At 58.9% G+C, this 26060-nt stretch overlaps 10 protein-coding genes across 10 annotated transcripts; 6 read left to right on the forward strand and 4 right to left on the reverse strand.

The window, feature by feature from the left end:
- Positions 1–10: 10 nt before the first annotated feature.
- Positions 11–4881, reverse strand: BDZ90DRAFT_252288 (hypothetical protein). The gene is made up of 2 exons (XM_025507758.1): positions 2952–4881; positions 11–2839 (listed from the first exon to the last, which is right to left on the reverse strand). Exons 1-2 carry the CDS (start codon positions 4575–4577, stop codon positions 302–304), a joined length of 4164 nt encoding a protein of 1387 aa, XP_025362398.1. The 5' UTR covers positions 4578–4881; the 3' UTR covers positions 11–301.
- A 782-nt stretch (positions 4882–5663) lies between these two features.
- On the reverse strand, positions 5664–5929 carry BDZ90DRAFT_205186 (hypothetical protein; the record flags this gene model as incomplete). The annotated part of the gene is made up of 2 exons (XM_025503927.1): positions 5664–5717; positions 5816–5929. Coding segments are annotated over 2 exons (168 nt in total), but the record flags the coding sequence as incomplete, so codon positions are not given.
- Positions 5930–6317: 388 nt separating this feature from the next.
- BDZ90DRAFT_279557 (mitochondrial cytochrome c oxidase subunit VIa) lies at positions 6318–7225 on the forward strand (the record flags this gene model as incomplete). Its single annotated transcript, XM_025509192.1, has 3 exons — positions 6318–6541; positions 6622–6634; positions 6721–7225. 3 exons carry the CDS (start codon positions 6318–6320, stop codon positions 6916–6918), a joined length of 435 nt encoding a protein of 144 aa, XP_025362400.1. The 3' UTR covers positions 6919–7225.
- Positions 7226–7475: 250 nt separating this feature from the next.
- On the forward strand, positions 7476–9075 carry BDZ90DRAFT_232176 (hypothetical protein). Its single transcript, XM_025506154.1, has 3 exons — positions 7476–8235; positions 8312–8650; positions 8730–9075. The coding sequence occupies exons 1-3, from the start codon at positions 7939–7941 to the stop codon at positions 8868–8870; spliced, it is 777 nt and encodes a 258-aa protein (XP_025362401.1). The 5' UTR covers positions 7476–7938; the 3' UTR covers positions 8871–9075.
- A 138-nt stretch (positions 9076–9213) lies between these two features.
- BDZ90DRAFT_232177 (hypothetical protein) lies at positions 9214–10720 on the forward strand. Its single transcript, XM_025506155.1, has 4 exons — positions 9214–9453; positions 9526–9707; positions 9789–10035; positions 10120–10720. Exons 1-4 carry the CDS (start codon positions 9241–9243, stop codon positions 10684–10686), a joined length of 1209 nt encoding a protein of 402 aa, XP_025362402.1. The 5' UTR covers positions 9214–9240; the 3' UTR covers positions 10687–10720.
- A 376-nt stretch (positions 10721–11096) lies between these two features.
- Positions 11097–16942, forward strand: BDZ90DRAFT_240044 (hypothetical protein). Its single transcript, XM_025507369.1, has 3 exons — positions 11097–11410; positions 11482–13398; positions 13474–16942. Exons 1-3 carry the CDS (start codon positions 11346–11348, stop codon positions 16802–16804), a joined length of 5313 nt encoding a protein of 1770 aa, XP_025362403.1. The 5' UTR covers positions 11097–11345; the 3' UTR covers positions 16805–16942.
- On the reverse strand, positions 16863–19080 carry BDZ90DRAFT_279561 (hypothetical protein). Its single transcript, XM_025509193.1, has 2 exons — positions 18263–19080; positions 16863–18173 (listed from the first exon to the last, which is right to left on the reverse strand). The coding sequence occupies exons 1-2, from the start codon at positions 18861–18863 to the stop codon at positions 17155–17157; spliced, it is 1620 nt and encodes a 539-aa protein (XP_025362404.1). The 5' UTR covers positions 18864–19080; the 3' UTR covers positions 16863–17154.
- Positions 19081–20503: 1423 nt separating this feature from the next.
- On the forward strand, positions 20504–23494 carry BDZ90DRAFT_260279 (P-loop containing nucleoside triphosphate hydrolase protein; the record flags this gene model as incomplete). Its single annotated transcript, XM_025508240.1, has 2 exons — positions 20504–21441; positions 21505–23494. 2 exons carry the CDS (start codon positions 20504–20506, stop codon positions 23492–23494), a joined length of 2928 nt encoding a protein of 975 aa, XP_025362405.1.
- A 102-nt stretch (positions 23495–23596) lies between these two features.
- BDZ90DRAFT_260280 (hypothetical protein) lies at positions 23597–24930 on the reverse strand (the record flags this gene model as incomplete). Its single annotated transcript, XM_025508241.1, has 4 exons — positions 23597–23829; positions 23893–24129; positions 24202–24701; positions 24908–24930. 4 exons carry the CDS (start codon positions 24928–24930, stop codon positions 23597–23599), a joined length of 993 nt encoding a protein of 330 aa, XP_025362406.1.
- Positions 24931–24964: 34 nt separating this feature from the next.
- On the forward strand, positions 24965–25853 carry BDZ90DRAFT_232182 (UBC-like protein). The gene is made up of 2 exons (XM_025506156.1): positions 24965–25442; positions 25512–25853. The coding sequence occupies exons 1-2, from the start codon at positions 24996–24998 to the stop codon at positions 25623–25625; spliced, it is 561 nt and encodes a 186-aa protein (XP_025362407.1). The 5' UTR covers positions 24965–24995; the 3' UTR covers positions 25626–25853.
- The last annotated feature ends 207 nt before the right edge of the window (positions 25854–26060 follow it).

Raw genomic sequence — 26060 nt, forward strand, 5'->3', positions numbered from 1 at the left:
GCTGGGCGATGATGAGAGTCACATTCGAATTGATACTGGCAATGTATAGATGCGTTGTATTGGATTTCGAGCACAGGTAGGAACAGGAGAGACAACGTGAGAGAGAAGGGGGTAGTGTTGGTGAAAGCGGCTTGATATTGCTGTTGATGGAGGTTGGTCTGTTGCGTAGAGTTTGATTGACGAGGCGAAATGGAGGCTGAACGTCGGAGATGAGGGTCGATGATGAGAAAGGAGAAGAGAAGCGTGCTGTGATGCTTGGAACTTAATGTAGTCGTCGCTTGGCGTCAAGTAGCGTGGGGACTCAGGACGACGGGTGGAACGAGAAGCCGTTGAGCATCCTCGTCATGTCATCCACTGGGCCAGAGGAGAAGCTGCCCCCGCCGCTTCCCCCGCCACCGCTGGGCCCCCCGGGCCCACTTCCCCCACCAATAGGCTGGCGCGGGTATGGGTAACCGCCGGTATGCGAAGACATGCTCTGCGTAGCATGCGGCACACGCGGCATGCTAGGCGAAGGCACATGGCCGCCGTGATGGTTGAAAGGGTAGCTTTGATGCGCAGCACCTCCGTAGCCACTGGGAGTGTGCACATGGCTATGATAACCCCCTGATGCTGGCCCGTACAGGCCACCAGGACCATTGTAGTACGGCCCAGGACTGATGCCGCCGCTGCTGTATCCCCCATGCGGGTGGTAGCCCCCAACACCACTGCCTCCGCTGCCAGCGCCGCCACCGTGGTAGGCTGCCGAGGCCTCAAGCGCGGCTTGCTGCGCAGCGCGAGACGAGATGTCAAGCGACTGGGCCCGGTGAGCGAAGGAGCGGGGCTTGCGTAGCTGGCCAGAGCGGGTGCGCTCATCCGCGCCACCCCCAGGTATGCTGCCGAACGGTTCCGTGTTGCGGTGTAGGAGAGTAGCATCTTCGCTTTGCCTGGCCGTGTGGTGGGGAGGGAAGACAATGCCGCTGGTAGAGGAGACGGGCGAGTGCGAAGGGGTACCCAGGCTCTGCTGCTGTTGCTGAGAACCGACAGCGGGAGGCGTAGGGGTGGTGATGCTGTTGACTAGCCCGCGAGGTGTGCCCCAGACTTCGCTACTGACTCCGCCAGGCATGGCGTCGGCGTAGGGCGAGGTGTACAGGGAGGAGCCCACAAGTGGAGAATTGCTAGCTCCGGCGCCTGCAGTGACACCGCTTGTACCGCTGCTGCCCGAGCCGGAGGTAGGCATACCACCACCGCTGGCAGTGGGAAAGGGGGCTCTGCCTGCTGCGGGAGAGTCGAAGAGGGCTTTGAGGGCCGGAGAGGAGGCAGCCCCACGGAGTCGACCCGTGTCGTTGAATCGCGCAGCAAGCTCACTGTGGAAGCTAGCAGCGTCACTCTGGTCCGCGCCTGCACCTGGGGTCGAGATGAGCTTGGTGGCGAAGTGAGGGAAGGAGGAGGCAAACGAGTCGGAACGGGCTCGGGCAGGGGCAGCATAGACGTTGATGTTACGCGTGGTGAGGAAGTCCTCGAGCATGTCCTTTGCCGTGGGAAGGAAGTCGTGGTTGCTGCGAGAGAGGCGAAGCTTGAAAATTGCCTCGGCGCTGCTCTCAGGCGGGGGAACTAGGCCTGCGAGAATGTGGATGCTGAGGTCCCGCTTGACTCGTTCGGTGAGGGCGACAAACTCCTGCGAGCCTACGACCTGGCCGAGCGAGGCGGCGTTAGGGGTGCGGAACTCGGCTTCGAATGGGACGTGCTCGAGAAGCATGGCGCTCGCGATATGAATCTGCGATTCAGGTCCGAAGATGGCCACCAAATCGGAGGCTGCCTCGCGAGGTGGGAAATAGACTTTGGAGGAAGTCTTACTCTCGATGTCATGGATGAAGATTGCCTTCTCCCCCAGCAAAGCGCGGTGGTAACGCCGAGAGATGGAGACGGTCTCCGTCGTGTAGTCCTTGTCCTTGGGATTGACCATCTCCATGACAGACTGCTTCAAGTTCTCCAGGTTGATGGCGTTCTTCGCGGGCGTGCGAGCGATGACATTATCCTCGTTGTCGAGGTATCCGCCGAGGGCAGCAAATTCCTCTGCATTGGAAAACTTGACGTAGACGCCGTACTTTTTCATGACCTTTTGGATCTGCTTACCTCCTACGCCGATGCAACGCTTATGGTAGGCCTCAGGGACGTGGAAGGAGACTTCGGCGGGGAGCTCCTCCTGCAGGAGGGCCAGACCTTGCAATGCAGAGGCACGGTCGTTGGAGGAGAGCTCCACGAGGAAATTGTAGTCATTCAGCGTCTCGAACTTGATGCGCACTCCGCATTGCTTCATGATCTTGTTGACTTTGCCGCACTTGCGTCCCTGGAGGAATTCGCGCTCCGACGTAGCAAGCTCGATCTGGAAGCGCACCTCGAAGTTGAATTGCTTGATCACATCAAGATCAAGGACCATGCTGATGGCGCCCTTGACTTCGGTCTCGAGGCCGTGAATCTCGAAGCAATTGCCCTTGAAGACGACCTCTGCGCCAGAGCGATTGGCAACGTTCTGGAGCATCGTTGTGAGCTGTGGCGAGTTGAGAGACATCGGCGTGTTCATAGCGCTGTACGCTTGAGGCAATAGCCAGAGCGAGGAAACATAGAACTGGCATGCCAGGGCCATGACAGTACGGATGGTCCTCTCGATGCTAACGCGGTTATCGCCATAGACAGTGACGACACTCGATTGGGCACCGAGGGCGGGCAAGCCAATGAAGGTGCCGTTGTCGATCATGATCTGCCGAAGGTCCTCTAGATGGTCCGTGAGGAGCCAGTCGATCTTGCGAGGCAAGATGGCGGTGTCGCGCGAGATGGTCGACTTGCTCTTGTGGAAGAAGACCTGCGTGTGCGGGAGGGGAGAGTGTGTTAGCATTGTCAAGCAAGTCATCGGGTCGTGTGCGTGCCAGTGCCCGTGCGTCGTTGCAGCTTCTCCGGCTGTTTGTGACGCTCACCTGGAACACCATCTCCCTTGCCCTCTGCACCCCCATGTAGTCACCACTGATATGGATGGTGTTGAGTCTCGCAAGCACAGCGGGATCCTGCGAGGCCCCCAGATTGATGCTGAGCGGCAGCGGTAGATAGATGCTTGTACCCGTCTGCTCCTGAATTGTCTGCAGCACAGCCCTCTTTCTGCCCCCAAGGATGTTGTGGAACTTCTGGTCAATCTCGCACATCATGCTCGTCAAGCCGGAGAGCTCCTCGAGCATGACCAGCGTCTTGATGCGAGCGTACTCTACCCCCTCAAGCTCGCCGGAGATGACGACTTCCACACAGCGCTCCGTCTCAAGCCCGTAGCCTAGATCTGCACCACGAGAATCTTTGCCGACGATGGCGATGTGCGTGCTGGTGAGCTGGGCAATCTCGTCTAGCTTGACGCGCACGTGCGGCTTGAGGTCGTTATTTGACGTCGAGGGCGAGACCGAGTCACCGGAAGAGGAAGATTGCTGCGTCTCTCCCTGCGGCTGACTTGCGGACTCTGTAGTGATCGCGGTAGTCGTGTTGTCGATGATTTCGGCACGAGGTACCTTGAGTGTGACACGGGAGCGAAAGGGCGAGTCACGCAGCACCTTTGCGCGGGCCTCCATGACTTGAGCAAAAGTGCCACTGATGTGGAAGTTATAGCGAGGCATCTTCTGCTTTGCAGCTGCAGTTGCCGTAGTCGCGGCAGAGGAGTGAGCTGCTGAGCCGGCCGCCATCTGGTGATCATGAGGCAGGGATGCGGTGCTCGAATCGAATCCTGGGTAGAAGCCTGCAGCGCTAGCCTCGTGACCAAAGCCTTGAGCGTAATGTGAGTAGGGATAATTGGGAGCGGAGGGGTAGGGAGAGAAACCCGTCTGCTGACGAGCGCTGGCTGATGGAGGAGGGGAGACGTCCTCCTGAGCTGGCGTGCAGGAGACGTGGCACTGCGTTGATGTCATGACCTCGAGGCTGAGCCGCTGAGCTGCCTCTGCTACGTCCTTGGACGTGAGCGGGTGCTGGGCGCCAAGCGTCGTGATGGAGTTGGAGGCAGAGTGGTTGCTGCTGGGAGTCTCCGACTTGGTCTGCCAGCTCTTGCTGCCGGGAGCAGTGCTGGGAGCGGTACTATCGTTGGAGAGAGAGGAGAAGTCGAGAGAGGAGCGGGTGCCAGCAGTCGAGCGGCTGTCGCGCAGATTGGACGACGACGAGGGAGAGGTGGGCTCATCGGTCGTCTTTTCCTCAGGCACTGACAAGGGCAGACTGGAGGTGCTCTTAAGGCGAGACTTGCGCCACTCAGCTGACGAGCGAGCCAAGCGCTCGATTGGTGTCGAGTCCTTGTCTTCGTCTTGCTCCTTTTCACCAGTCTTCTTGAAGCTCATGGGAATGAACGACTTGACCGAAGGTGCGAAGCGAGAACGAAGCCTGCTCCCTACTGGCTGCTGTGGAGCATCGCTCTGGGTGTCCTTGGCAGTATTACTGCTTCCACTGACGGTTGTAGCTGAATCGTCAGCGGAGAACGAGTCTGCCGCAGGGCGAGACAATGCATTCGAAGGTGGAGCATCTGGCAAAAAATGAGTGCCAGTAGCCCTGGGCAGGCTAAAAGAGATGGAGTAGGTATCCATGATGAAAATGAAGCAACAGCAGCACCTCTGTGCGCTCAATCACCTGCTGACGAGCGCTTGTTGGTGCTGAGGCGCGGCGGGCGGGTATACGGGTGTTGGTGGTGTCGATGGAAGAAGGAGCCAGAGCAGCTAATCGAGCTATGACTTTGCGTTCGCGCGATGAGGGTTCAGGGCAGCGAAGCCGGCGAGTGGCTTTGGGTTGATGAGGATGACGAAATCAACCCTGATGCCCGCCACTATCGAAGATGGGTTTGCGTAAGGGCAGGAGGGAAGTGACAAGAGAGAGGGGGGAGGAGGAGGAAGCAATGCACAGCTCTGACCAAAGTCAGGGTCACTCTCGTCTCTGTCGGTCGGACCTCACTCACTCAGCCCGCTCTGCCTGCCGCCCTGCCACGCGCTCTCTTCTGCCCGCGCGCGAGTTGAGTACCGAGCAGCGTTCAAGGGGCCAGCCGAAGGGAAGGAGTCGAACGGGCCAGTTGAGCGAGCGACGTCGTCTCAGACCGACGGCACACGGAGCGGGTCAGGGTACGTCGAGGGACAGGAACAATCATCAGCCAGCAATGACGGGCCTTACGATGCAACGCCGTCGAGGTGAAAGCGAAGTGCAAATGAGTCTCAATAGCCGTCTCAGCGGATCCACAGCAGTGGGCAGCAAGCGGCGCATCGTAGCAGGAACGCTCGGGATATGGTCTGGCTCATATTCAGACGTCCACGCTCAAGCAGTGTCTTCAGCCAACACCACTCAGACGACGAACGAGACGAACGTCGCAGGTGTACGAGATGTTGCCGGTAAAAATCCAGCGAGAGACTTCCACGCGGCAAATCGAGTCGACACCTTCGAACGTGGTGATGTCTCGCTGAGATCGCGCGCTATCCTTAGCGGCGATGAGCCTGGGCAGATGTCATGCCAGACAAAACGCCAACGACAGCCATTGCCTCTCCAGCTAACGAAGCACGTCCTCTCCCGCCGACTCTCACAATGCTACTCTTCTCGTCTACACCTGCGCTCAGACATCTGACGTCTGTGTATGTGCTGTATTGCTTTGCTCTGTCTCGCTGCCCAACCGCCTAGTGATGTCCATCACCGTGTCCGTCGTCATGATGTCCATGGTCTCCGTGGTCCCAAGGATGTCTCAGACCCTGTCACGAGCAAGCACAGCGAAGACCATCACGAGTCAGTCGCCCCATTTGCAATGGCGACCCATCGCCCTCCTCACTGGCCCGTACAAGCGACTCACCAGCAATACGGGCCCGTCCTGCTTTGCCCTATAGAAGATCCAGAACCACATGGTGGCACCGAGAAGCTTGGCGCCCCAACGATGCTTGAAGGCAGGTTGATGAGGGTGAAAGCCGTACATGGGGCGCCAGAAGCGTGAGCCGCCCGTCGACGAGGACGAGGATGAGTGGGCGGGGCCGGCCATGGCTGTGCGGGTGGAGGGATTCAAGATGAATCGTGAGCTTCAAAGGAAAATGAAGAGAGACAAGCTGAGGAGGCACGTACTCACTATCGTCTTGGCTGCCTCGTTGATCGTCGTGCGTCGATTTGGAAGCAAGTTGACCTCAAGTCGAGATGCGTACGTCGACGTCGATGTCGCCGAGTCCGAGCGGGGCGGGCGCCTCGAGCCACAGACCACGCGGCTCCGGTGCTGTCCGACTGGCTCCCACCTGAGCCTCGCTGCGATTGACGATCACAACTTCTCCCTCCTATCCTCCTCCTCACCATCACCACACATCATCACAATGGCCTCGCGCTTCTTCGCCCCCGCGACTCTCCGCTCCGCAGCAGCCCGTGCGCCCTCTGCTGTCGCTCGCAGGCAGGCGCCCACTGCTGTCCCTCGTCGCTTCGCCTCGGGCTCGGCACACAAGGACCCGCTCCTCGCTGAACAGGAGCACGCTACGGAGCACGCCGCTAAGTCTGCTGACTTGTGGAGGAAGATCAGCATGTACTTTTGCTTGCCCGGAGCGTGGGTTGAGCGTGGTATAGAGGCTGAGCTGGACTGTTGTCGCTGACGCCCCATCCCTCTTCCTCTTTGTCATTTCTCAGGCTCGTCATGTCGGTGAGCATCTTCGCGCTCGCCCACAGAAGGCAGTCACATTGGACGATCAGTCATCCTCACACCATCATTTCTTCGCTCACTCGCAGGTCTACATCTACCAAATTGAAACTGCCCACCTTCAACACCAGGCCCACGAGCTGGCAATGAACGGCGGTGAGCTGCCCGAGGAGGGCAGGCCGAACTACGAGTATTCGATGATGAGGAAGAAGCCCTTCCCTTGGGGAGACGGCAACAAGAGCTTCTTCCACAATGACAAGGTCAACTACCTGCCTGAGGCGCAGTAAGAATTGGCTGGAGAGTCAGAAGGGCAGGGAAGAGCCGAAAGAGGGATGTACATCACGAGGAGCACGAGCAATGCAACCCGAAAACTGGCATTCGATGCTTCGCAGTCAATGTACGAGCTCGAGCGAGAGATGAGCGGCGCATTTGGGCCTGCAGTCGTGAATCAAGCCGGCTTGTTGGCCCTTCCAACAAGGCAGCGATGGGCTGGTGAGGAGCCCGTTCGCGTTGTTCGCGTTGCTCAAAACAGTACCAAAGTCGCATAATCTGCAGAGGAGACATAAGGCAGCACGCAGCTTGTCCGAGAATGATGTCCGTTGTGATCGTCGGCTCTGTCCAATGGGCTTGAGGATGATGGCTCCCGAGTGCCCTTGGCGCCAGAACTGGAGAATGCGATCGTTTGAGCTGCTTTGATCTCAAGCAGCTAGGTAAAGCGACGTCTCGTAGACGACGTCGGCTTCTTTCTCTACGATGTGTCTTTTTGATTCATCGCGATTCACCGTGCTCCCCACGTCAACTTCTTCCCGTGAGATCGTCGTCAATCCACAGCTCGAATTGGCACCCTTGCTCGCCTTTCACTCAGCAAGGGCCCGCTCGAGCGTGGGCGACATCATTCGAGGGCGCAAGAGGTGAGCCTCGTGGTCTGCCTGGGTCGAGTGGTCGACGACGAGTCGAGGAATTGGCCCAACGCTTTCTTCAATCTCCGCCTGAAAGCTCTGGCCCTGCTCTGGACTGATGCGTGAGGCCAGCTAGCTACGCGAGGCCAAGCACATTGAGACGAAGGCAACTAGCTGCAGGCGACGGCAGAGAGGATGGATGGAGACGAATCCCCGCAAACGGCCTCCTGCGGGCCCTCACTCGCCCTCGCCCTTTCAATTCATTGTGGATAGCTGAGTGAGCTCATCGCTCCACCGTTCTGATTGCTACCATCCACTTGGTTGCATCGCTCCTCACAGGCCAGCACTTCTTGATTTCGTCATTGATCCATCCATCCGCCCTCGTAAGCTCATCCTTCCTCACCTACGATGGCACGCGGCCCCTTCCCTCCGCAGCTCGTCGAGCTGCCCCTCCTCGGCGCCGTACTTGGCTTCACGGCGGCAATGATGGGCATCTCGGGCGCAGATATCTACGATTTCCAGGACATTCGCAGCCACATGCGCTACAGTCGCTTCAATGGCTTCGTGAACCTTGAGGACAATGGAATCCTGCAGGTCGACCTACTCATGCTCATAGCCGGTGCCATCGGTTTCCTGACAGCCCTCATTGGATTGTTCCTGGCCGCGAGGCAGTTTGGGAAGAGGCGAGGAGAGTATTCGGGCAAGGTGAGACGAGCATATCCACGGTCAAGATTGGAGGCAGGCAGACCGCTGATATCATGCCCCCTCGGGTCGTTCGCAGGGCACTGGTGCATGGCTGATCATGGGTCTCCTCCTTCTGGCCGAGTCCGGTCTGTGGGCAGGAACCGCAGCAGCATACACAGCTTTTACCGTTACGAGGAAGTTCTCCTTCAGCCGCGGACCCAACTACTCTGAGCCGTTCAACCTCGCTCAGCAGGCGTACCTGCGCTCCATTTTCCAGCAGCTTACGACGGGAGTCACCGGGCCACTCACAGTGTTGACGCTGCCTGGTGCTACGGGAATCGATGGAGCGTACTTGGGCGAGTGGGGCACGGTGTACAACATCGACCAGGCGAATGCGCTGCCGAATCGCTACCTGGACTACTCCAACAAGTGGAAGGTGAGCAAGCGCGACGAGACGATCAAGACTGAATATCACTCTGACCGAAGACCTTCGCCTCTCCCTCGACCGACTGTAGGCCGCCACCGCCATCAGCTGGTTTGCGCTGGGCTCCACCTTCCTCGTCATGGTCGTACACTTCGCCCTGCCCTTCGTCTGGAAGTGGCTCGGCCTTCTGCGCCAGCCCAAGCATCAGAAGGGCTACTACAACGAGGTCTGAGGCATAGGATAGCATATGCAGCGCTCGCAGCCAATCGTCGGCAGCTCGTAGCGCAGCCTTTCTTCCCCGCCGCCTTCCCTCGAACCTCAGCCTCCTTGCGTATCCTCCGGATCGCTGCCACTTCGTTCCCTTCTCTTCGATTTTACTCGTGCCTTTACCATGTTGTTTCCTTTTCTCGCTTGTGGGATCGTTCTCCGATGTCGTCGCTCTCGTAATTCACTCTCTTTGATCAGAGCCGTTGTTTGAGGGAAAGCGAAGACAGCCGCCTCTCGAGTGGTCTCAGTCCGCCCTGTAACCGCTCCCGCCCTCCGCAACATCTTTCCTCCGTCTCCTTTCTCACCAACCTCATCACACATCCACCTTGCACAATATGTCATCTCGCTGGGACAGCGGCCCATCTGGCTCACCACCAGCGAGCAGTGACCCTGCTGCTGCCGCTGCCGCCGCCGCTGCCCGCATTGCTGCGCAGTATGGCGTCAAGAAGGAGGAAAGTCCAGCTTCGTCGTCCGCGGCTGGTGGTGGTAGCGGTGGAGCAGACAAGAAGAAGGAGACGAGCGATGCGCCATTTCAGCATCACTTTGACGTGAGACCGCGCGTCTCAGCGAGATAACTGTTCAAAGCTGACCTTTCTCCCTCGAACCCCTCGCCGGCGCAGGTGAACGATGTCAAGAATCGCTACCTCGTCACCAAAGCAGCAACGCAGCAACGCATCCACGAGGAGACGGGCGCATCCTTGACAACGAAAGGTGTCTGGTACCCAGATCGCAATCTGGCCACCGCCGATAATCCTGCGCTCTTCATCCACGTCGAAGCTCAGACGCAGGAGATGCTTGACCAGTACGTCTGCGCCTCTGCCATAGCAATGCAATCAGGCTACTGACGCTCACCCTACCTCCCTCTCTTTGTTGTCTCTCACAGAGCTTTGGCCAAGATCCAAGAGGTCATCGACAGCGAAGCTCCGCAGCTCATTGAGGAGCGCGGCATGCGTGGTCGTGCCCCTCAGCCGTCCCAAGAGCGTCCTATGGGCGGAGGGTGGGGAGCTCGCGGCGGAAAGTGGCCCGAAGAGAAGATTGCTATTGGGCTGGACACGCTCAGGAACTTCAATGTTCGAGCCAAGATTGTTGGTCCAGGCGGTATCTTCGTCAAGTACATTCAGGCTGAGACGGTGAGTGTGGGCGAAGCCTCGGATCAACAGCTTGTTGCGCGTGGGTACTGACGAACGACGTCCTCCTCCCTGATGCCTGAGCAGGGCACCCGCGTCCAAATCAAAGGGAGAGGCTCAGGGTACATCGAGACAGACACAGGTCGTGAGGGAGATGAGGATATGCACATCAACATCGCCGGGCCGGACGAGCAGCAGATGGCTGAGGCGAAGCGGCTGGCTTTGGATCTGCTCGATGCAGTCAGCGACGAGTGGGAGAAGTCAAGGGTCGTGCTTGAGCAGCAAGGATACTACGTGCCGCCGGCGAGGGGAAGAGGTGGGAGTGCTGCGGCTGGTCAGTCGGCCGGTGGAGCAGCGGGAGCGCCTACGGGGCCTGCGGTAGGCGGCTACGGCGGACAGGGGCCTGCCTCTGGTGGTTATGGTGGGCAGGCGGCCGGTGTTGGGCATGGCGGGTACGGCGCACAGCGCGACGGTGCTGGAGCAGCTACCGCTGCCGCTGTGCCCGCAGCGGCAGCCAAGTCTCCCGAAGAGGAAGCACTGGACAAGTACTGGGCCGACTACATCAAGTGGGAGGACAGCTTCAAGGCCTACCACGGTCGGCTCCCATCCAAAGAGGACGGGGGTCAGGACGTACCACCGCAATATCGCAAATGAATTTGACCAACTCTTTCTTGCCCATCTATGCTGGCCTATCCATGAACTTTCATGCCGATCCCGTGTCGGTTCAGGTTTGAGCGATGGACGGCCCGCGATTAGCATCGTGATGAGTGAGCTGGTCCGCAATTGGCTGTCGGACAGCTGTGACTCCTGCAGACGATGCTGAGCAACGAGACTTCCAGTCATGACTCGATGATATTGCCCTCGCTGAGTTGTCTGGTTCACAAGGTCCGAGCTCAGCCCGCGCCCTCGTACTGTAGTCGTCTCGTCGTCGTGATTGACTCCTCGGCCATCTCGCCGCCTGGGTCCTGGTGGACGTGCGAAAGTTGCGTCTGGCGGCCGGCGGCTTCCGTCTCAGAAAAGCGTCGGACCCTCCGTCAGGGAGCGGACCAAGGCAATCGAGGCCGCGAAGTGCTTTTGGTGCCTGAGCGAGAGCGAATCGCTTGCCCTTGACTACATATCTTCCCCGCCTATTCCCAGCATTGCTTCAGCTTCATCCTAACACCTGCTATCTTTCTCACTGCGATTGGTTGCAGGCTACACGCACGGCAGAGCCTTGCCTCGCTAAGGACACCATCAGCTCGAGTCGGCCGCATACTCTGCGATATCAAGACACGCAGCTCGAGACGGCCTAGCATACCAGTCCACCCGCCAGCATGCACTTGTTGGGCTGCTCATCAGTCCTAGGTAGTGAAGATTGGACACCATGCTTTCGTGAAAGGTGAGTACGCAAACAGCAGCAAGCCCATCCCTCTGCTCTGTCTCTGATGTCTCGTCATCCTCCACCTGCAGAGTCCTCAACACCGCCCTGCCCTTGAGTGCCCTCGCCATCTCGCTGGCCGTGTTTCTCATCCAATATGCCCGCTCAAGAAGAAAACATCACGCAGCCGCCGCAGCCGTCGCTCAGCTCGATCCTGATGCTTCGAGCTTTCAGATCGCACCGGCAGCTGCTGCCGCTTCAACATCGGACGCTCAGTCTTCTTCCTCGTCGATCGGCCGTCTCTTCAGCTGGCGGAAGTCGAGCGACTCGCGAAATGGGAAAGCACCGCAGCAAGAGCAGGAGACGATCAGTGCCGCCACTCTGGCCGTGTTCCGTACAGAGAATGCCATGATCCTCAACGAAGTCTTGGCTACACCGTTGCACCACCTCGACGCAGCAGAGCTGAGCCACAAGAGGAGGCTAGACGTCACGAAACGATCAGTCGACACAGTGGGCGCAGTTGTCCTCGCAGCGATGCACGCTGCCGGATGGGCCGTGAACAGTGGCTCACTTTCCGAGGTGGCGTGGGCATTCACTTGGATCTACTTTGCGCTGCTGGGCGCTTTTTCCCTGGGTACAAGCCACAGCCTTTACTCGCACAAGGCGGCCTTCTTCTTCGTCTACTTTTGCATCGCCCTTTCCAACCTGCGCTCCGCTCTGATCAGCGACGACCAGTCACGGGAGGCTCCTCACGTTACCCTCGCAGCTCTCAAGCTCGCAGCGAGCGTCTTGCTGCTCATCCCAACCGTCTTCTTCCCTCTAGAGACAAAGGTGCCCGCCGCCGTGAAGGCTATTCACGAGACAATGGCAGCACGAACTCAATTCGGCGAGCCAACGACCGCTATTCCTACACCAGCAAAGCATCGCTCTCCTGCTACTACGCGGCGCAACTCGACCGATGAGCGCCAACCTCTTCTCGAGGCAGATGAGGCAGAGCGAGGCTTTGCAGCAGCAGAGAAGGCGGGCATCGAGCGTCCGCCTGCTCCGCCTGAAGTCAGAGCCTCGCTGTACAGCCGCATCTCCTTTGGATTTGTCACACCGGCGCTGCTCAAGCATTACAAGGTGCAATTCACCCTGCCTGCCGTGCCCGACTTACCGCCGGGGGACAAAGCGGCCAACGTGGTTGCAGCGTTCCGAGCAGACTCGAGTCGAGATGCAGGAGGAGCAGGCGCGGGCTCGACGCTGATCCCTTCCAAGAAGCCGCTGGCTCTCCGGCTCGTGTGGCACTTCAGCCCCTTGCTCGCCCTCCAATTTGTTTGGGCTTTTCTAGAGGCCATTCTCGAACTATCCCCCGCCGTCGGTCTCCGCCTTACGCTGCGCTACATCTCCGAGCGTGACGCCGAGCGCAACGGCGAAGGCAAAGCGACCACGCCCGGTCATATGGCTGTGCTGTTCGTCATGACCATGGGTCTCGGCCAAGCCGCTGCCGCTGTGTGCGCGTCCCAGGCCTTGTTCATCGGGCGCAGGATCTGCATCCGGCTGCGCGCTATCCTCATCACAGAGATCATCAGCAAGTCACTGAGGAGAAGCGATATCGGTGGCACTCCGCCCACAAAGAAAGATGAGGGTGGTGAAGAGGAGCATGAGATCGACGCGGCGGCTAAGCCCCCCGCTGAGGAGGATGAGGAGGGTGCACAGCTCAAGGAGGGGCAAAGAGCTACCGACGGTCAAGTGGTCAACCTTGTTTCCGTGGACGTCTTCAAGGTGTCAGAGATTTGTGCCTACCTGCACTTTGCATTCCCTCAGGTGCCGACCTCCATCCTGCTCTGCCTCTATCTCCTATACGACTTGCTAGGCCCGTCGGCCCTGGTCGGTTTTGCCTGCCTGCTGTTACTGCTCCCGGCGCAGATCACAGTTGCAAGCTTCTTTGTCAAGCTGCAGAAGCGATTGCTCGAAGCGACCGATAAAAGGTTGAATCTGACGACCGAGGTGCTCAACTGCATCAAGACGTGAGTTGAGGGCGAGAGAGCGTGATGATGACTGGGCGTGAGAGCTGACTCCTAGCCCCACCCTTCTGCCCGCAGAGTCAAATTCTTTGCATGGGAAGAAGCCTTTGCCACCCGCCTGGGCAAAACTCGCAGCAAAGAGCTCGCTGTCCTCCGTAAACGCTCCTTTGCCTGGCTCCTCTCAGCCATCTTCTTCATCGGCACTCCTGTCGCAGTTACCGCAGTCACATTTGCTGTGCACACGCGCATTTTCCGCCAGCCCCTCGACGCAGAGACGGCTTTCACTGCTCTGGCGCTCTTCAACTTGTTGAGAATGCCCATGGATACGCTGCCCGACATGATCGTGCAGATCCTCAGCTCTCTCGTGTCGGTGAGGCGTATCGATACGTTTCTGCGAGAGAAAGAGACGCAAAAATATGAGCAGCTTTGTGGAGAGGCTGCGCAGCGCGAGGAGGGAGACCCGGTCGTCGGATTCAAGGACGCTACATTCGTTTTCAAGTTAGACGAGAATAGCGAGGGGTCCGACCAGGAGGCCACCTCGACTTTCGTTCTGAGGGACCTCAATCTACATTTCCCAGAGGGCAAGCTCAGCATCATCGCTGGGAGTGTCGGGTCAGGAAAGACGTGCCTGCTCATGTCACTGCTCGGAGAGACGCAGCGCGTCGCCGGACGTACCTTCATGCCTTGCCCGATCGCTCGTGCTCTCGAACCCATCGATCCTGAGACAGGCCTTTCGGAGACTGTAGCTTACGTATCGCAGACGGCCTGGCTGCTGGGGACGACGGTGAAGGAGAACATCCTCTTCGGCTCGCCGTATGAGGAGCAGCGCTACAAGAAGGTACTAAAGGCTTGCTCGCTTGAGCCGGACCTGAAGATCCTGGAGTACCACGACGAGACGGAGGTTGGAGAAAAGGGGACTTCCCTTTCTGGTGGACAGAAGGCGCGTGTGGCTCTTGCGCGAGCATTATACTCGCCGGCAAAGTATGTGCTCATCGACGATGCGCTCAGCGCGGTGGATGCTCATACGGCGGAGCACCTCTACCGCAACTACCTGCTCGGTGACCTCATGAAGGGGCGCACCTGCGTCCTCGTCACCCATGCCGTCACGCTTGTGTTGCCGGGTGCAGCGTACGCCGTCAACCTCGACAATGGGCGCGTCACGGCAGCAGGCCCTGCCGAGCAGCTAGCAGCGCAGGGCGTCTTCGATCACGAGACGGGACCGCGCTCCTCTGCCGCAAGTGTAGTGGAGCACAAAGCCGAATGCAATGAGGAAGACGAAGCGCCGCCAACCATCGAGGAGATTGACGAAGAAGCTCGTGCGAATGAGGAGGCGGACATCCAGAGCCGGCAAGAGCGCAAGAAGTTGAGCGATCTGGAAGAGTCGTACGGCAAGGGAGCGGTCGGGATCAAGCAGTACATTCTATACATCAAGTCATTCTTCCCCACGAGGATTGGGACGATCCTCTTCTGGGCTCTGGCGGTCTCGACGTTCCTCGTCAGCCGAGCGACAGATGTCGGGGTTTCAGCCGCGCTCAGGCGGTGGGCTGGCTCGTACTCTGCGGCGCCTGAATCAGAGTCGCTGCTTGCGGTCAGACCTCGTCAACTCGTCGCGGCCTTCTTCGCGCAGCCTGCGAAAGCAACCTCGTCAACAGACTCGTCGCCCTGGGAGGCCCAGTCTCAATTAGTTCTCACGCCCACCTCTCAGCCCTCCGACTCTCTCACCCTCCACTACCTGCACGTCTACGCGCTCTGGGCTATGGGCTTCATCATCGTCTCCCTGCTGCGCGACGCCGTAGTCCTATTCGGCTCGCTCCGAGCCTCACGCAACCTTTACGAGCGTATGACCAAGGCAATTCTCAATGCCCGACCCCAATTCTTCGACCGCACGCCCGTGGGCCGAATCATGAACCGCTTCAGCAAAGATCTCGAGACGGTCGACCAGGAAATTGCGCCCACTTTCCTCTTTCTCATCGACGTTATCCTGCAGGGAGTTGTCATCCTTGTGGTTTCCAGCTACGCTCTTCCCGCCATGGGCATCTTCTCCATCTTCATCGTCGCAGTCTACGGCTCGATCGGTGCACTCTACATCGTCTCCTCGCGCGATCTCAAGCGCATCGAATCCGTGCAGCGCTCCCCGATCTTCACGCTCGTTGGCGAGGTCCTTGGCGGCACCATCGCAGTCAGGGCGTACGGCGACACGGCCCGATTCACGCGACATTGCCTGCGATTGATCGACAAGGCGTCTCGCCCCTTTTTCTTCATGTGGTACGAGAATCGCTGGCTCTCTATGCGTGTCGACACTTTCGCTGGCATGGTCTCTCTCGTCGTTGGGCTGGGTCTCGTATGGAACAAGAGCATCGACGCAGCTCTGGCGGGATTTACGCTCTCCTTTACCATCCAGCTGGTAGATGCAGCCCTGTGGACGGTCAGGATGATCACCCAGAACGAGATCAACTTCAACTCCATCGAGCGCATCGGCGAGTACCTCGACATCGAAGCGGAGCGCAGCGTGGGACAGCAACCGCCCGCTCACTGGCCGACCGCAAGTGGGAACATCGTCGTGGAAGGGCTGACGGCGCGCTATTCTCCCGAGTTCGAGCCGGTGCTGAAAGGGGTCTCCTTCGAGGTAAAGCCTGGCGAGAAAGTAGGCATCGTCGGCCGCACCGGAAGTGGAAAGAGTACTCTCGCTCTGTGCTTCTTCCGCTTCCTCGAGGCAGAAGCGGGTAGTATCTCCATCGACGGGATCAGCATTGCAGGGGTACCGCTCAAGACGTTGCGTGAGCGTTTGACTGTTATCCCGCAAGATGCTCAGCTGTTCAGCGGGACTGTGCGTTCCAACCTTGATCCCTTCAGTCATTACGAGGACGGCGAGCTATGGCAGGCTCTCCAGCGCGTCAAGCTTGCTAGCCCCGCAGGCGCATCAAGAGGACCGAGTCGCGCTCCTACTCGTCCTTCGTCCCCAAGCGGCGACGTCGAGGAATCTCTGCCCTCCCTCTTCCACTCGCTGGGAGCCCCCATAGAACAAGGCGGTCGCAACCTCTCCAGCGGGCAGCGTCAACTTGTCGCCTTGGCGCGCGGCCTGCTCAAGATGCGTGACTCGCGCGTTCTCATCCTGGACGAATCCACCGCCAACCTAGACTCTGCTTCTGATCGTCAGATCCAGCAGACCATCCGAACCGAGATGGCCCCCGGTGCTACGATCTTGGTGATCGCGCATCGACTGAGGACGATCATCGACTTCGACAAGATCTTGGTCTTGGACAAAGGCAATGTGCTCGAGTTTGCGAGCCCGTTGGACCTGCTCAACGATGAGACGAGTAGCTTCAGGGAGCTGTGTGAGCGATCGGGAGAGATGGAGATGTTGAGGGAGATGGCCGAGAAGGCCGCGGAGAAGAGGGCGAAGCAATGATTCATGAGGCGCAGCGAGGTGTTGTGTGACGATCACGCTCTGCAATGATAGATTTATCCCGCGTCTACGAGGCCTGTGAGCGTAACGCCAGCACAAGAGGACGCAATGACGCCTTCACGCTCTCAAAGTTTTTACGAGCCTTCTTTTGGTAGGTAATAACACTATGAACAGTGGGACTGTTGACTCGCTCGTCTATCCTCCTTTTCCCTTTCCTATTGCCCCCTCTCTGCTATCCTGCTGTTGCCTCCCCTATCTGTAAGCCCTCTTGATCACCCACTCTTTCTGCGCGCTGAGCAAGCTGCGCCACTTCCAGCCTCGGGCGCGGTCCGTCATGGTCTGCTCTCATGCGCTTACTGCGAAACGGCGCTGACGCTCGCGAGTAACTCCAAACACCTGGTCCCTTCGCCTTCACTGGTACCGTACTGGCACGCACTGTGGTTGCACTCTTGGTCTCCGCGATCTCCCGCGGGAATCTTGGTGGTTGGGGCATTCATCTGGCTCAACACGCAGCCTTGATGATGCTGCTGAGATGCAGCAGCGTACAGCGCGCTGTGACGCTGACCGCCACCAGCGGGGGCAGGCGTGCTCGTTGGCTCGCCACGCATGTACGAAGAGGGCAAGGCTGAACGCTGTGGCTGAGCGAGCTGACGCTTTTGGCTGTGCTGATGAAGCTGCTGGTGCTGTTGTTGGACGTTGTGCAGAGGGTCGGAGAAGCGTCGCTTGGACGAAGCAGCGGCAGAGGCAGTCGTCGCGGGAGCTGCGGCGGCTAGAGGACAACCTGCCGTGCACCCATGCTCGTCGTCCATCTGGAAAGCCTCATCATCGTAATCGTCTTCTTCGTCGCTTGCCTCTTCTGCCCCGCTTTCCTCATCATCCTCGTCGTCTGTATAGGTGCGGGTGGCTGGAACACCGTTGCTGCTGGCAGCAATGGCTCGAGCGGCAGCGCGTGTGGTCTTGTTGGTAGCGGGGGTAGCCGTTCCTACGATGCGCTGCTTCTTTCTTGCAGCGGGCGCAGCCCTGGGCGGGCGGTTGGAGCCCCAGTGTCTCTTGCGCTTGGGTGCCGCGGCTACCGATGCGGACCCGGCCGTCATGCTGGCATTGCTGCTTGCTGCCTCGAACTCGGGTGAGTGGCTGCTGTTTGCCGTGTTACTCGTCGATGTGGTAGCTGTAGGCGACTGGCTTCGATCAGCCGCAGCTGAGATGGGTGGCGTGATCTCCTCAGACGCGTCACCTCCTTGAGCGGCGAGGAGCTCATGGGCGAAGCGGAGGTGCATCATGGGGTCGCGAGGAGCCGGGTCACCTACGGGAGGGTCGCACTGGCAGAGGCGACGGTAGGCTGCTACCTGAGAACGGAGCTCCATGACGTAGTCTTGCGAGGATGGGCCGACACCAGCGAGTCAAAAGTCAGTTCCGGTGCTTGCTGGCAATGCTTAGTGCCGAGGATGGGAAAGCACTCACCTACGGTATGGGATATGATGCACAGCTTCTCCAGGACCATCTCCTCGCTACACTTTCTCTCTATCTCGGCTTTCCTCTCTCCCTCATCAGTCAGCAAGTTAGCCTTGCCACTGCCACCGGTTCCATTCCTTTTGAGAGGCTTCTTGTCGAGCATCTCCATGACTTCGTCGCGACAGGCGGGCACCATTTCTTGAAGGCGAATGAGGCGCTCATTGATCTTCTCACGACGACGACGCTCAATGACTGAATGATCCGTCTTGCGGCGAAGGACACGAGACTTGCGCGGTTGCTTGAGGTTGCTGGTGGGTGATGTCGAGTCTACGCCGTCCTCCGCTGGAGCAATGGGCGGCTTGCTCGCCGTTGCAGCCGTTCGTGAGGAGGAGCGCGATGGTGGGCTTCGCGCGTCGGATGACTGGTCAGCCGTCGTGGTGTTGGAAGTGCGTGCCGCTCCTCGAGGGTCATTATTGGTGGCCATGAGGTCGGCGATGCTGAACTTGGCATGGGAGGGGTGCAACGGCTGTTGCTGGGCTGGCTCGATAGGCAACGACGAGGATGCCATCGTGTCGTGATGTCCACTCTTGGTCGAGAGAGCGAGAGCCATTTGCCTAAGGAATTTGTCAAGAAGACACCGGATCAGGAGGCTACGAAGCAACGAGACGTGCGTGATGGCAAGGAAACAAAGAAGTGCTGAATGTCGGGAGCGAAGTAGCGTTGAATGTCGTGCACGCCCAAGTCGTCTAGTAGCCTTTGGGCCCTTGAGCCCGTTGGCTCCTTGGGTCACAGGGAGCAATGTCTGTCTCAGCGCCCCTCGCTCGTCGTGCTGCCTGCAATTTGTGAGCACGCACAGATAAGACCAGCCGGGCTGACCGAAGAGGCCAACATTTCCCTCTCTGTCCGCGTGGCCCCGCCCGGCCTCGACGGCGACGACGCCGACTCGCACTCGCACAATTGACATCCCCCGCGATCACGATCACGATCACGCCATCGAGATGCCGTCGGCCGCACCCCGCAGCCTGTAAGCTTGGCTTCGACGTCGGGTCATTGGAGAGTTCTATTACACTTGCACAAGCCTCTGGTAGTACCCTTGTCATCGCAAGCATCCACGCCCTTTCGAATGTGGCTGATCCTCGCGAGCCGCCGGTCTGATGTCCACTCGACCCACCGTGTCGTTACTGCTCTTCACTCAACTTCTTCTGGATGTCTTGTGACCTACATCGGTCTATCTCCTTCCTACTACTGCTCTGCTTGCTCTATCGTCGTGGCCTCGGCGTCATGGAATTCCCCTTCAAACACCACCTTATGTTCCCCCGCTTCCCTGGTCCGTGCACCGCATGAACGCCGCCAGAGAAAGACAAGGGAATTGATTCGTCATTCCGCGCTCTCTTTCCTTTCTCTTCCTCGATACATGCTGGCATCTACATTTTACTCCTCATCAACAGCCCTCTGATGCAAGGCGACCCTTCTTCCACTCTGAGCAACGCAGCATGGCCATCACTCGCGGCGGCCGCAGCTGCTCAGGAGTCAAAGAAGAAGGCTGTGCGATACAGCGTTCCTATGAAGCCGGCAGGAAGTGCTGCAGCGTCTGATGGGCAGCAGCAATCTGTCAGCTATGCACAGACAGCTTCTTCAAGCGGTCAGCATGCGCCAAGTGATGCTCCTGTGTCTCAATTCAGGTCCGTGATATCACCCTCGTATACCAACGGCGTGCAGGCAGGTCCTCCGCCGATGTATCCTCCTGGACTTCACTTTGCTCCGCGTTTGCCTCTCTCACAACCAATGGTGTTGCCGCAGCACATCACACCTCAGCTTCACAGCAATTTGATGCCTTCTCAGGCCCCACTCAGTCAGCTTCAGCCTCCCAATCATCATCCATATCCTCATCTTCCGCCCCTGTGGTACCATCAGCAAGCCCCGGCTCAAGTAATGTCACCTCAGCAACCTCAGATGCAAGCTCAAGTGCCTCAGAACGCCATTCTGCATTATTCTGTGCAAGGCTCTATGCCCTCCCATGGCTTATATCCACCGACTCCCACTCTTCAATCGATGTATCAAGGTCCACACCTCATCCATTCGCCTCCCTCTATGCATGTGGCCCAAATGACTTCGCCGCCGATCCCTTCAAGCCCTCCTGGCCTTTCGCGGTCCCATTCTGGAGTTGTTGGAGCTGCGCATCATCTTTCCCCTCCGCCTGGACTCGAACGCGGCGCTCTTCCCGTCTCGTCATCTTCCTCTGTCATCAGCATGCCGCCAACAACGAGCGACCATATGGTACCTTCCGAGAAAACGACGCTCTCCCCGCCCACGAATATCACTACGCCGCAGCCACCGCAGCCAGTAATTGGCCGGACCTCTCGCAGCTCTTCACCACCTCCGCCTCTGGATCGGTACGCTCGCATCTACGTGCCGGCCTGGCTCAAAGCAGTCAATGCCGACCTCAACTATACGTTGGTCCCGCTACAAGAGGCCAGCGCTGCAGAGGAGGGTAAAATCGACTTTTATGAGTATGCGAGGGGCGTTTGGCCAATGTGGCTGCGGGAAAAGATGCAGCAGAGGGGTGTAGGTGAGGCAATTTATGCCGCGGAAGCAGTCGATGATGGTCAAGAGCTGGAGCGTACGGCTGACGCTTGGCTGCCAGCTGGAGGTCCAGGCGAGGATGACGCTCTGGAAGAAGAGGGACACGTCACTTCTGACGACCTACGGCTGGGAGTCGCAAGCACAAGCAGTGACGATTTCGACCCTACCAAAGCGCTTCTCTCTGCCCCAGTGTCAACGAGGCCGAAGGGACGCATCTATCGACCGGACGACCCAGACTCCCATCTCCCGCCAGCCCTCTCGGGAATTGCTGCCTTGCGCGCCCATTCGTACGCTGAGCACTTCAATCCCCTGCTCTCAGCCGAAAGCAAGCATCGGGAGGAAGAGCTAGCAGATAGCGCCGTGTACTCGCAGCAGCTTCATGCGTACACAAGGCCACGTCCGGGAGCCCCGTCAACTGCGTGGGATCAAGATGGACTGTACAGGCTGGCATTGCCTGGAATCAGAGAGGAGAGGCCGAGATTGGTTGCCGGGGATCGAGCCTTTTTGAGGCCGTTGGCTACGCAGCTCGAAGGTGAGGCCGAGCATGGCTGGCTTCATATCGTCTTCGAGTGCAGGATCACTGCGGTCAGGGCTGTGCAGGGAGAGTGGGTAGTGCACAATGAGCTAGCATGGTGCCATGAGCTGACCTTCGAAACGCTCGCCGCCAGGATTGTCCTCTCGTGCCCCCTTCTCTCCACCTACCTTGCCGCCTACTTCACCAATGTTGAGGCTGCGCGCTTCAATGTCATCTTCGTCTACGATGGGCGGCTGATCTCGGATGCTACCGATGCAGTGGACACGACAGCGCGGCGGCTACGCTCACGCGCGCAGTGGTGGCGAAAAACGCTATTTCCCACGCTGGAAGATGCTCCGTCCACTACCGTTTTCCCGCACGACGCGCTTGCATGGCGCGACGCCACCCTCAATCGAGAGCAAAGAGCCGCAGTGAGTGCAATCGCGATGGGCGGCCACTGCCTTCCCTTCCTTCTCAGCGGCCCACCCGGCACAGGCAAGACCAAGACCTGTGTAGAGGCCATCCTGCAACTCGTGTCGCGCGACCCCACCAACCGCATCCTAGTCGTCGCCCCCTCCAATGCAGCTTCTGACGTCCTAGCACTGCGGCTGGCGGACCATCTTTCCCCTGGGCAGCTTCTCAGGCTCAATGACCCGACGCGCACATTTGCTGAAGTGCCGCAGCGCCTGTCCCTATTCTGCTATGTCGATGAGAGCAAGAACATCTACAGCTTGCCGCCCTGGGAGAAACTCATGGCCGCTCAAGTTGTCGTGACCGCCACGCATGACGCCGCCCTACTGCTGAAGAGCCGATCAGCGAGCAACACAGACGTCGGGGACTTACAGCTCAGCCTGCTCCCTGGGTTACTCAAGGTGGAGCACGCTCGCCCTCTACCTCACTGGACGCACCTCATTGTCGACGAGGCGGCACAAGGCACTGAGCCTGACCTGACACCCGCACTCGCCGTCGTGGCTCCTCACCCTCAGACACAAAGGGAGCTGTGGCCCAGTGTCGTCCTCGTAGGGGACCCGGCACAACTCGGCCCACAAGTGCGCAACAGCGATGCACGCAACCAAGGACTCGATGTCTCCCTGCTGGAACGCCTTTCAAGACGAGCTGTGTACTCTCGTTCGCTGGCTCGCCTCAAGAAAGAAGGTCGCGGAATCGTCCTCGGCGCCGCTCCCTCGTTAACTTCGTCAGCTGCAGCATCCCACTGCGGCCATCTGATCCGCAATTACCGGGCGCGACATCCGGCGCTACTTCACCTACCGTCTACGCTATTCTATTCCGATTCTCTGGTACCTTGCTCCCATCCCACCCCACGGAGCCTCTCAGCGCTACGCTGGTCACGACTAGCCCACAATTCGGCCCGCTCCTTAGCCGACCAGCTTCCTTTGCTCTTCGTGGATGTCAAGGGGCACGATGAGTGGGTAGACGAGGGGGTGAGCTGGTGGAATGAGGACGAAGCCCGTATTGTGGGAGAGTGCTGCCAAAGCCTCGTTGGTGACGGGGTGGTGAAGGCCGAGGAGATCGCCGTCATCACACCCTTCAGAGAGCAGGTCTGGCGTGTGCGCCTCTTGCTGCGCCGGATGGGATTGGGTGGGGTGAGCGTAGGCCCTGTTGAGGCGCTGCAGGGCCAGGAGGCGCCCTTGGTCATTATCAGCCCCGTGCGATCCCGTCCGCGCTTCCTGGCAAGGGATAGAGAGCACGCGCAGGGGATTGTGGGTGAGAGCAAGAGACTCAACGTTTCGTTGACGAGGGCTAGGGAGCTTTGCATTGTAGTGGGCAATGCGCAGACACTGGAGGAGGGGTGTGATGAGTGGCGGGAGCTACTGAGACACGCGAGGAGAAACGGATGGTACGCGGGTGAGAAGGGGGAGTCTGATGGAGAGAAGAAGGATGGAGACACGCTCGGTCAGCTCGTGTCTGCCCTGGAGTCGGCGGAGATGGGTGGTCACGGTTGGTGGAGGAGAATGTTGGAGGAAGGCGGCGATACACTTATATCGAATGGCGACCGACGGCCACCCGCAGCAGTAGAGGACGGTATCGGCCTGCTTGCGGGACGGATGGCGACCGTGCCGCTGCAAGATGATGGCAGCGACCACGGTGGCGACGGCAGCGAGGACGGAGACGGCCGATCATGACGAGCGGCCCACACACAACGAATGGTATCAGGCCATACTGAAATTCACAGCCGTGCTCCACCGTAGAACAACGAGTCTCCTAATCAACATGCCGCTGCTAGGCTACTTCTTGAGTCCCTTGACCAGCGATCCCAAGAACTTGGTGCTGAGGCCACGGTCGAAGCGCAAATCGCTCCTCATGTAGGAAGGTAGAGTGCTTGATGAGACGAGGGCTGCGTCGCGTTGCGGGTCGAGGTTTGGAAGGAAAATGAGGTCCTCCCTGCGTGTACTACTCGAGGCGTCGGAGGTAGCCGAAGGGAGGGAAGAAGAGGATTCCTCAAGGCTGAGTTGGAGGTCTGCGGGACAGCAGATTGTCAGCATTTGAGCGAATGTCTGTCTGTGGTTCGAGCGGCGCTCACCGTGATGGCCCGTGGCAGTAAAGACACCGGTGAACTTGCGGCGCTCCTCATCGTCTGCGTCTTCTCCTTTCAGAATGTCGACGCGCGAGATGACAATGCCCGTCAGATCTTCATAGAGGCGGCGTACCGCTCGATTGTCTGCATCGTTGAGGGTTCCTTGGCCCACGGGAGCTGCGGTACCGCGAGCGGCTGACGAGGAGGAAGAGGCGGTTCGCAGATCTTGCTCTAGGCGTTTGGCTGCGAGCGAGGCGGAGTTGCGTGGGGTCAGTTGATTGGGCAGTCTAGCTGATAGCATCTCTGCTTGCTCACTCTTATCTTGTGCCTCTCTCCTCGCCTTCTTCTCCCTCTCCAGCTCCTCACGCAGCTTCTCAACCACATCGTCCTCGACCTCGAGCCCGGCCTCGTCCTCTTCATCCATATCTCCTCCGCCCGCCTTCTTTGCCTTCCTCTCTGCGCTTTGCAGCCTTGCTTTCAAACTGGTAGCTAATTCAGTGCTGTGCTTCATCTTGGCGTCTGTTGCTCTCTTGTAGCTCGCGAGGGCCGTCTCCGCACTGGTGGATCGCAGGGCCTGAACATCGGTCAGGGAGCGCGACAGAGCGTCGCGTTCCTTTGTCAGACGCGCGACGGTACGCTGAAGATGGTTGATGCGGGTCGAGGGAGGCAGGTCCTCGTCGTCTTCGTCAATGTCAAGAGGTGCGCCATCGACGTCCATCTCAGACGCATCCGCTACTGCGGGCTTGCGCGTCGAGCTGCTGGTTGCGCTAGGTTTGGGCAAGCTGCGATTGGTGGAGGAAGTGGGCGCGAGCTTGCTGCGTGATGTCGCGGCAGATGTTGAGGAGGATGACACTGGCATATTGATTGTCGTGATGGTTGAGGACAGATGGGAAAGAAAGACGGCAGCTTGCTGCAGGCCTTGTCCCTCCTCCCGCCGTGTTTGGTGTTGCTTTGGAGGCGCGTCTTGCCTTTCCGCACCACGTGGCTGCCGCTCTCCGCCCTCCGCTTGTTCGTTGCTCACGCCTTGTCGCTCAGCTGATCCATCGCTAGACTCTTTGTCTCCTCGTCACTACCATCACCGCCACCAACAGCAGCTTGTCCTCGTCGCCATGGCAACTAACAAGGCTGCTACACGTCGCCTGGCCAAGGAAGTCACGATGATGGAGCGTGAACCTCCCGAGCTCTGCTACGCACGCCCACTCGAGACGGATCAGTTCACATGGTACTTCATCCTTCGCGGACCCGCTGACACTCCCTACGCCGGTGGCGAGTACCTTGGCTCTCTATCTTTCCCTGCTACCTACCCGTTCGCCCCGCCGACGATCAAGGTCCAGACACCGAGTGGGAGGTTCAAGGAGAACGAGGCCATCTGCACCAGTTTCAGCAACTTTCATCCCGGCAGCTGGAATCCAGCGTGGAGTATTGCCAACGTCCTCGTGGGGCTGCTCAGTCTCATGACCAGCGAGGAGATGACGACGGGTGCAATTTCGGCAACTACAGAGACGCGCAAGGCATTCGCCGCACGCTCGCACTCTTGGAACTGCTCCAACGTCCAGGTGAGCAGTTGCGACGGTGGGGGACATGAAGGCAGGCACTGACCCTCGTCGCTCTCCTTTTGCCCTCAGTTCAAGAAGGTGTTCCCGGAATACTGCATCGCAGGTGACACAGCAAAGGACCTGCCCAACATGGGAACCGGCGGAGGTGCCAACAGTACCAAGGCGGCAGGCAAGAGTGAGTGACGGGACGACGAAGACGAGACGATACCGGTGCGTTTGATGCGCATCAGTCGTGGCCGCGCTGGCAATGAGTAAATGCGGTCGGAGAGCAAGCACACTGATTTGCACCTTCCTCGCATAGAGCCACAATCACCATCATCACCATCAAATCACAACACAGCATCTTCAGCATCAGCATCCTCAGCCAACGCCGACGGGCCTCAAGCACGGCTGCGAGCGGTACCACCAGGAGGCGGACCGCCGCAACCGCCGCCACCGCTTCTTTCCACTCGCACCAAGGTCGGACTGCTCATGGCCTTCCTCGCTTGGCTCTTTTTCGCTAGATTGATGGGGAGAGGGTGACACGGCTAGAGAAGGCAAGCCGTAAGAAGGCGGCAGCCAAGAAGCGATTGGCGAGTAGGAGCGATGAAAGACCTTGGGCAAGCAGACTTCAACTAA

This window comes from Jaminaea rosea, assembly GCF_003144245.1.
Source record: "Jaminaea rosea strain MCA 5214 unplaced genomic scaffold BDZ90scaffold_6, whole genome shotgun sequence".
Taxonomy (NCBI): Eukaryota; Fungi; Basidiomycota; class Exobasidiomycetes; order Microstromatales; genus Jaminaea; species Jaminaea rosea.

Coding starts and splice junctions, on each gene's coding strand:
- BDZ90DRAFT_252288 (XM_025507758.1), bottom strand. CDS start 4,577: ATGGATACCTACTCCATCTCTTTTAGCCTGCCCAGGGCTACTGGCACT. Junction 2,840..2,951: donor CAAGGGAGATGGTGTTCCAG/GTGAGCGTCACA, acceptor CCGCACACGCAG/GTCTTCTTCCACAAGAGCAA.
- BDZ90DRAFT_232176 (XM_025506154.1), top strand. CDS start 7,939: ATGGCACGCGGCCCCTTCCCTCCGCAGCTCGTCGAGCTGCCCCTCCTC. Junction 8,236..8,311: donor GAGGAGAGTATTCGGGCAAG/GTGAGACGAGCA, acceptor GGTCGTTCGCAG/GGCACTGGTGCATGGCTGAT. Junction 8,651..8,729: donor ACTACTCCAACAAGTGGAAG/GTGAGCAAGCGC, acceptor GACCGACTGTAG/GCCGCCACCGCCATCAGCTG.
- BDZ90DRAFT_232177 (XM_025506155.1), top strand. CDS start 9,241: ATGTCATCTCGCTGGGACAGCGGCCCATCTGGCTCACCACCAGCGAGC. Junction 9,454..9,525: donor CATTTCAGCATCACTTTGAC/GTGAGACCGCGC, acceptor TCGCCGGCGCAG/GTGAACGATGTCAAGAATCG. Junction 10,036..10,119: donor AGTACATTCAGGCTGAGACG/GTGAGTGTGGGC, acceptor ATGCCTGAGCAG/GGCACCCGCGTCCAAATCAA.
- BDZ90DRAFT_240044 (XM_025507369.1), top strand. CDS start 11,346: ATGCACTTGTTGGGCTGCTCATCAGTCCTAGGTAGTGAAGATTGGACA. Junction 11,411..11,481: donor ACACCATGCTTTCGTGAAAG/GTGAGTACGCAA, acceptor CTCCACCTGCAG/AGTCCTCAACACCGCCCTGC. Junction 13,399..13,473: donor GTGCTCAACTGCATCAAGAC/GTGAGTTGAGGG, acceptor TTCTGCCCGCAG/AGTCAAATTCTTTGCATGGG.
- BDZ90DRAFT_279561 (XM_025509193.1), bottom strand. CDS start 18,863: ATGGCTCTCGCTCTCTCGACCAAGAGTGGACATCACGACACGATGGCA. Junction 18,174..18,262: donor CATCATATCCCATACCGTAG/GTGAGTGCTTTC, acceptor CATCCTCGCAAG/ACTACGTCATGGAGCTCCGT.
- BDZ90DRAFT_232182 (XM_025506156.1), top strand. CDS start 24,996: ATGGCAACTAACAAGGCTGCTACACGTCGCCTGGCCAAGGAAGTCACG. Junction 25,443..25,511: donor GGAACTGCTCCAACGTCCAG/GTGAGCAGTTGC, acceptor TTTTGCCCTCAG/TTCAAGAAGGTGTTCCCGGA.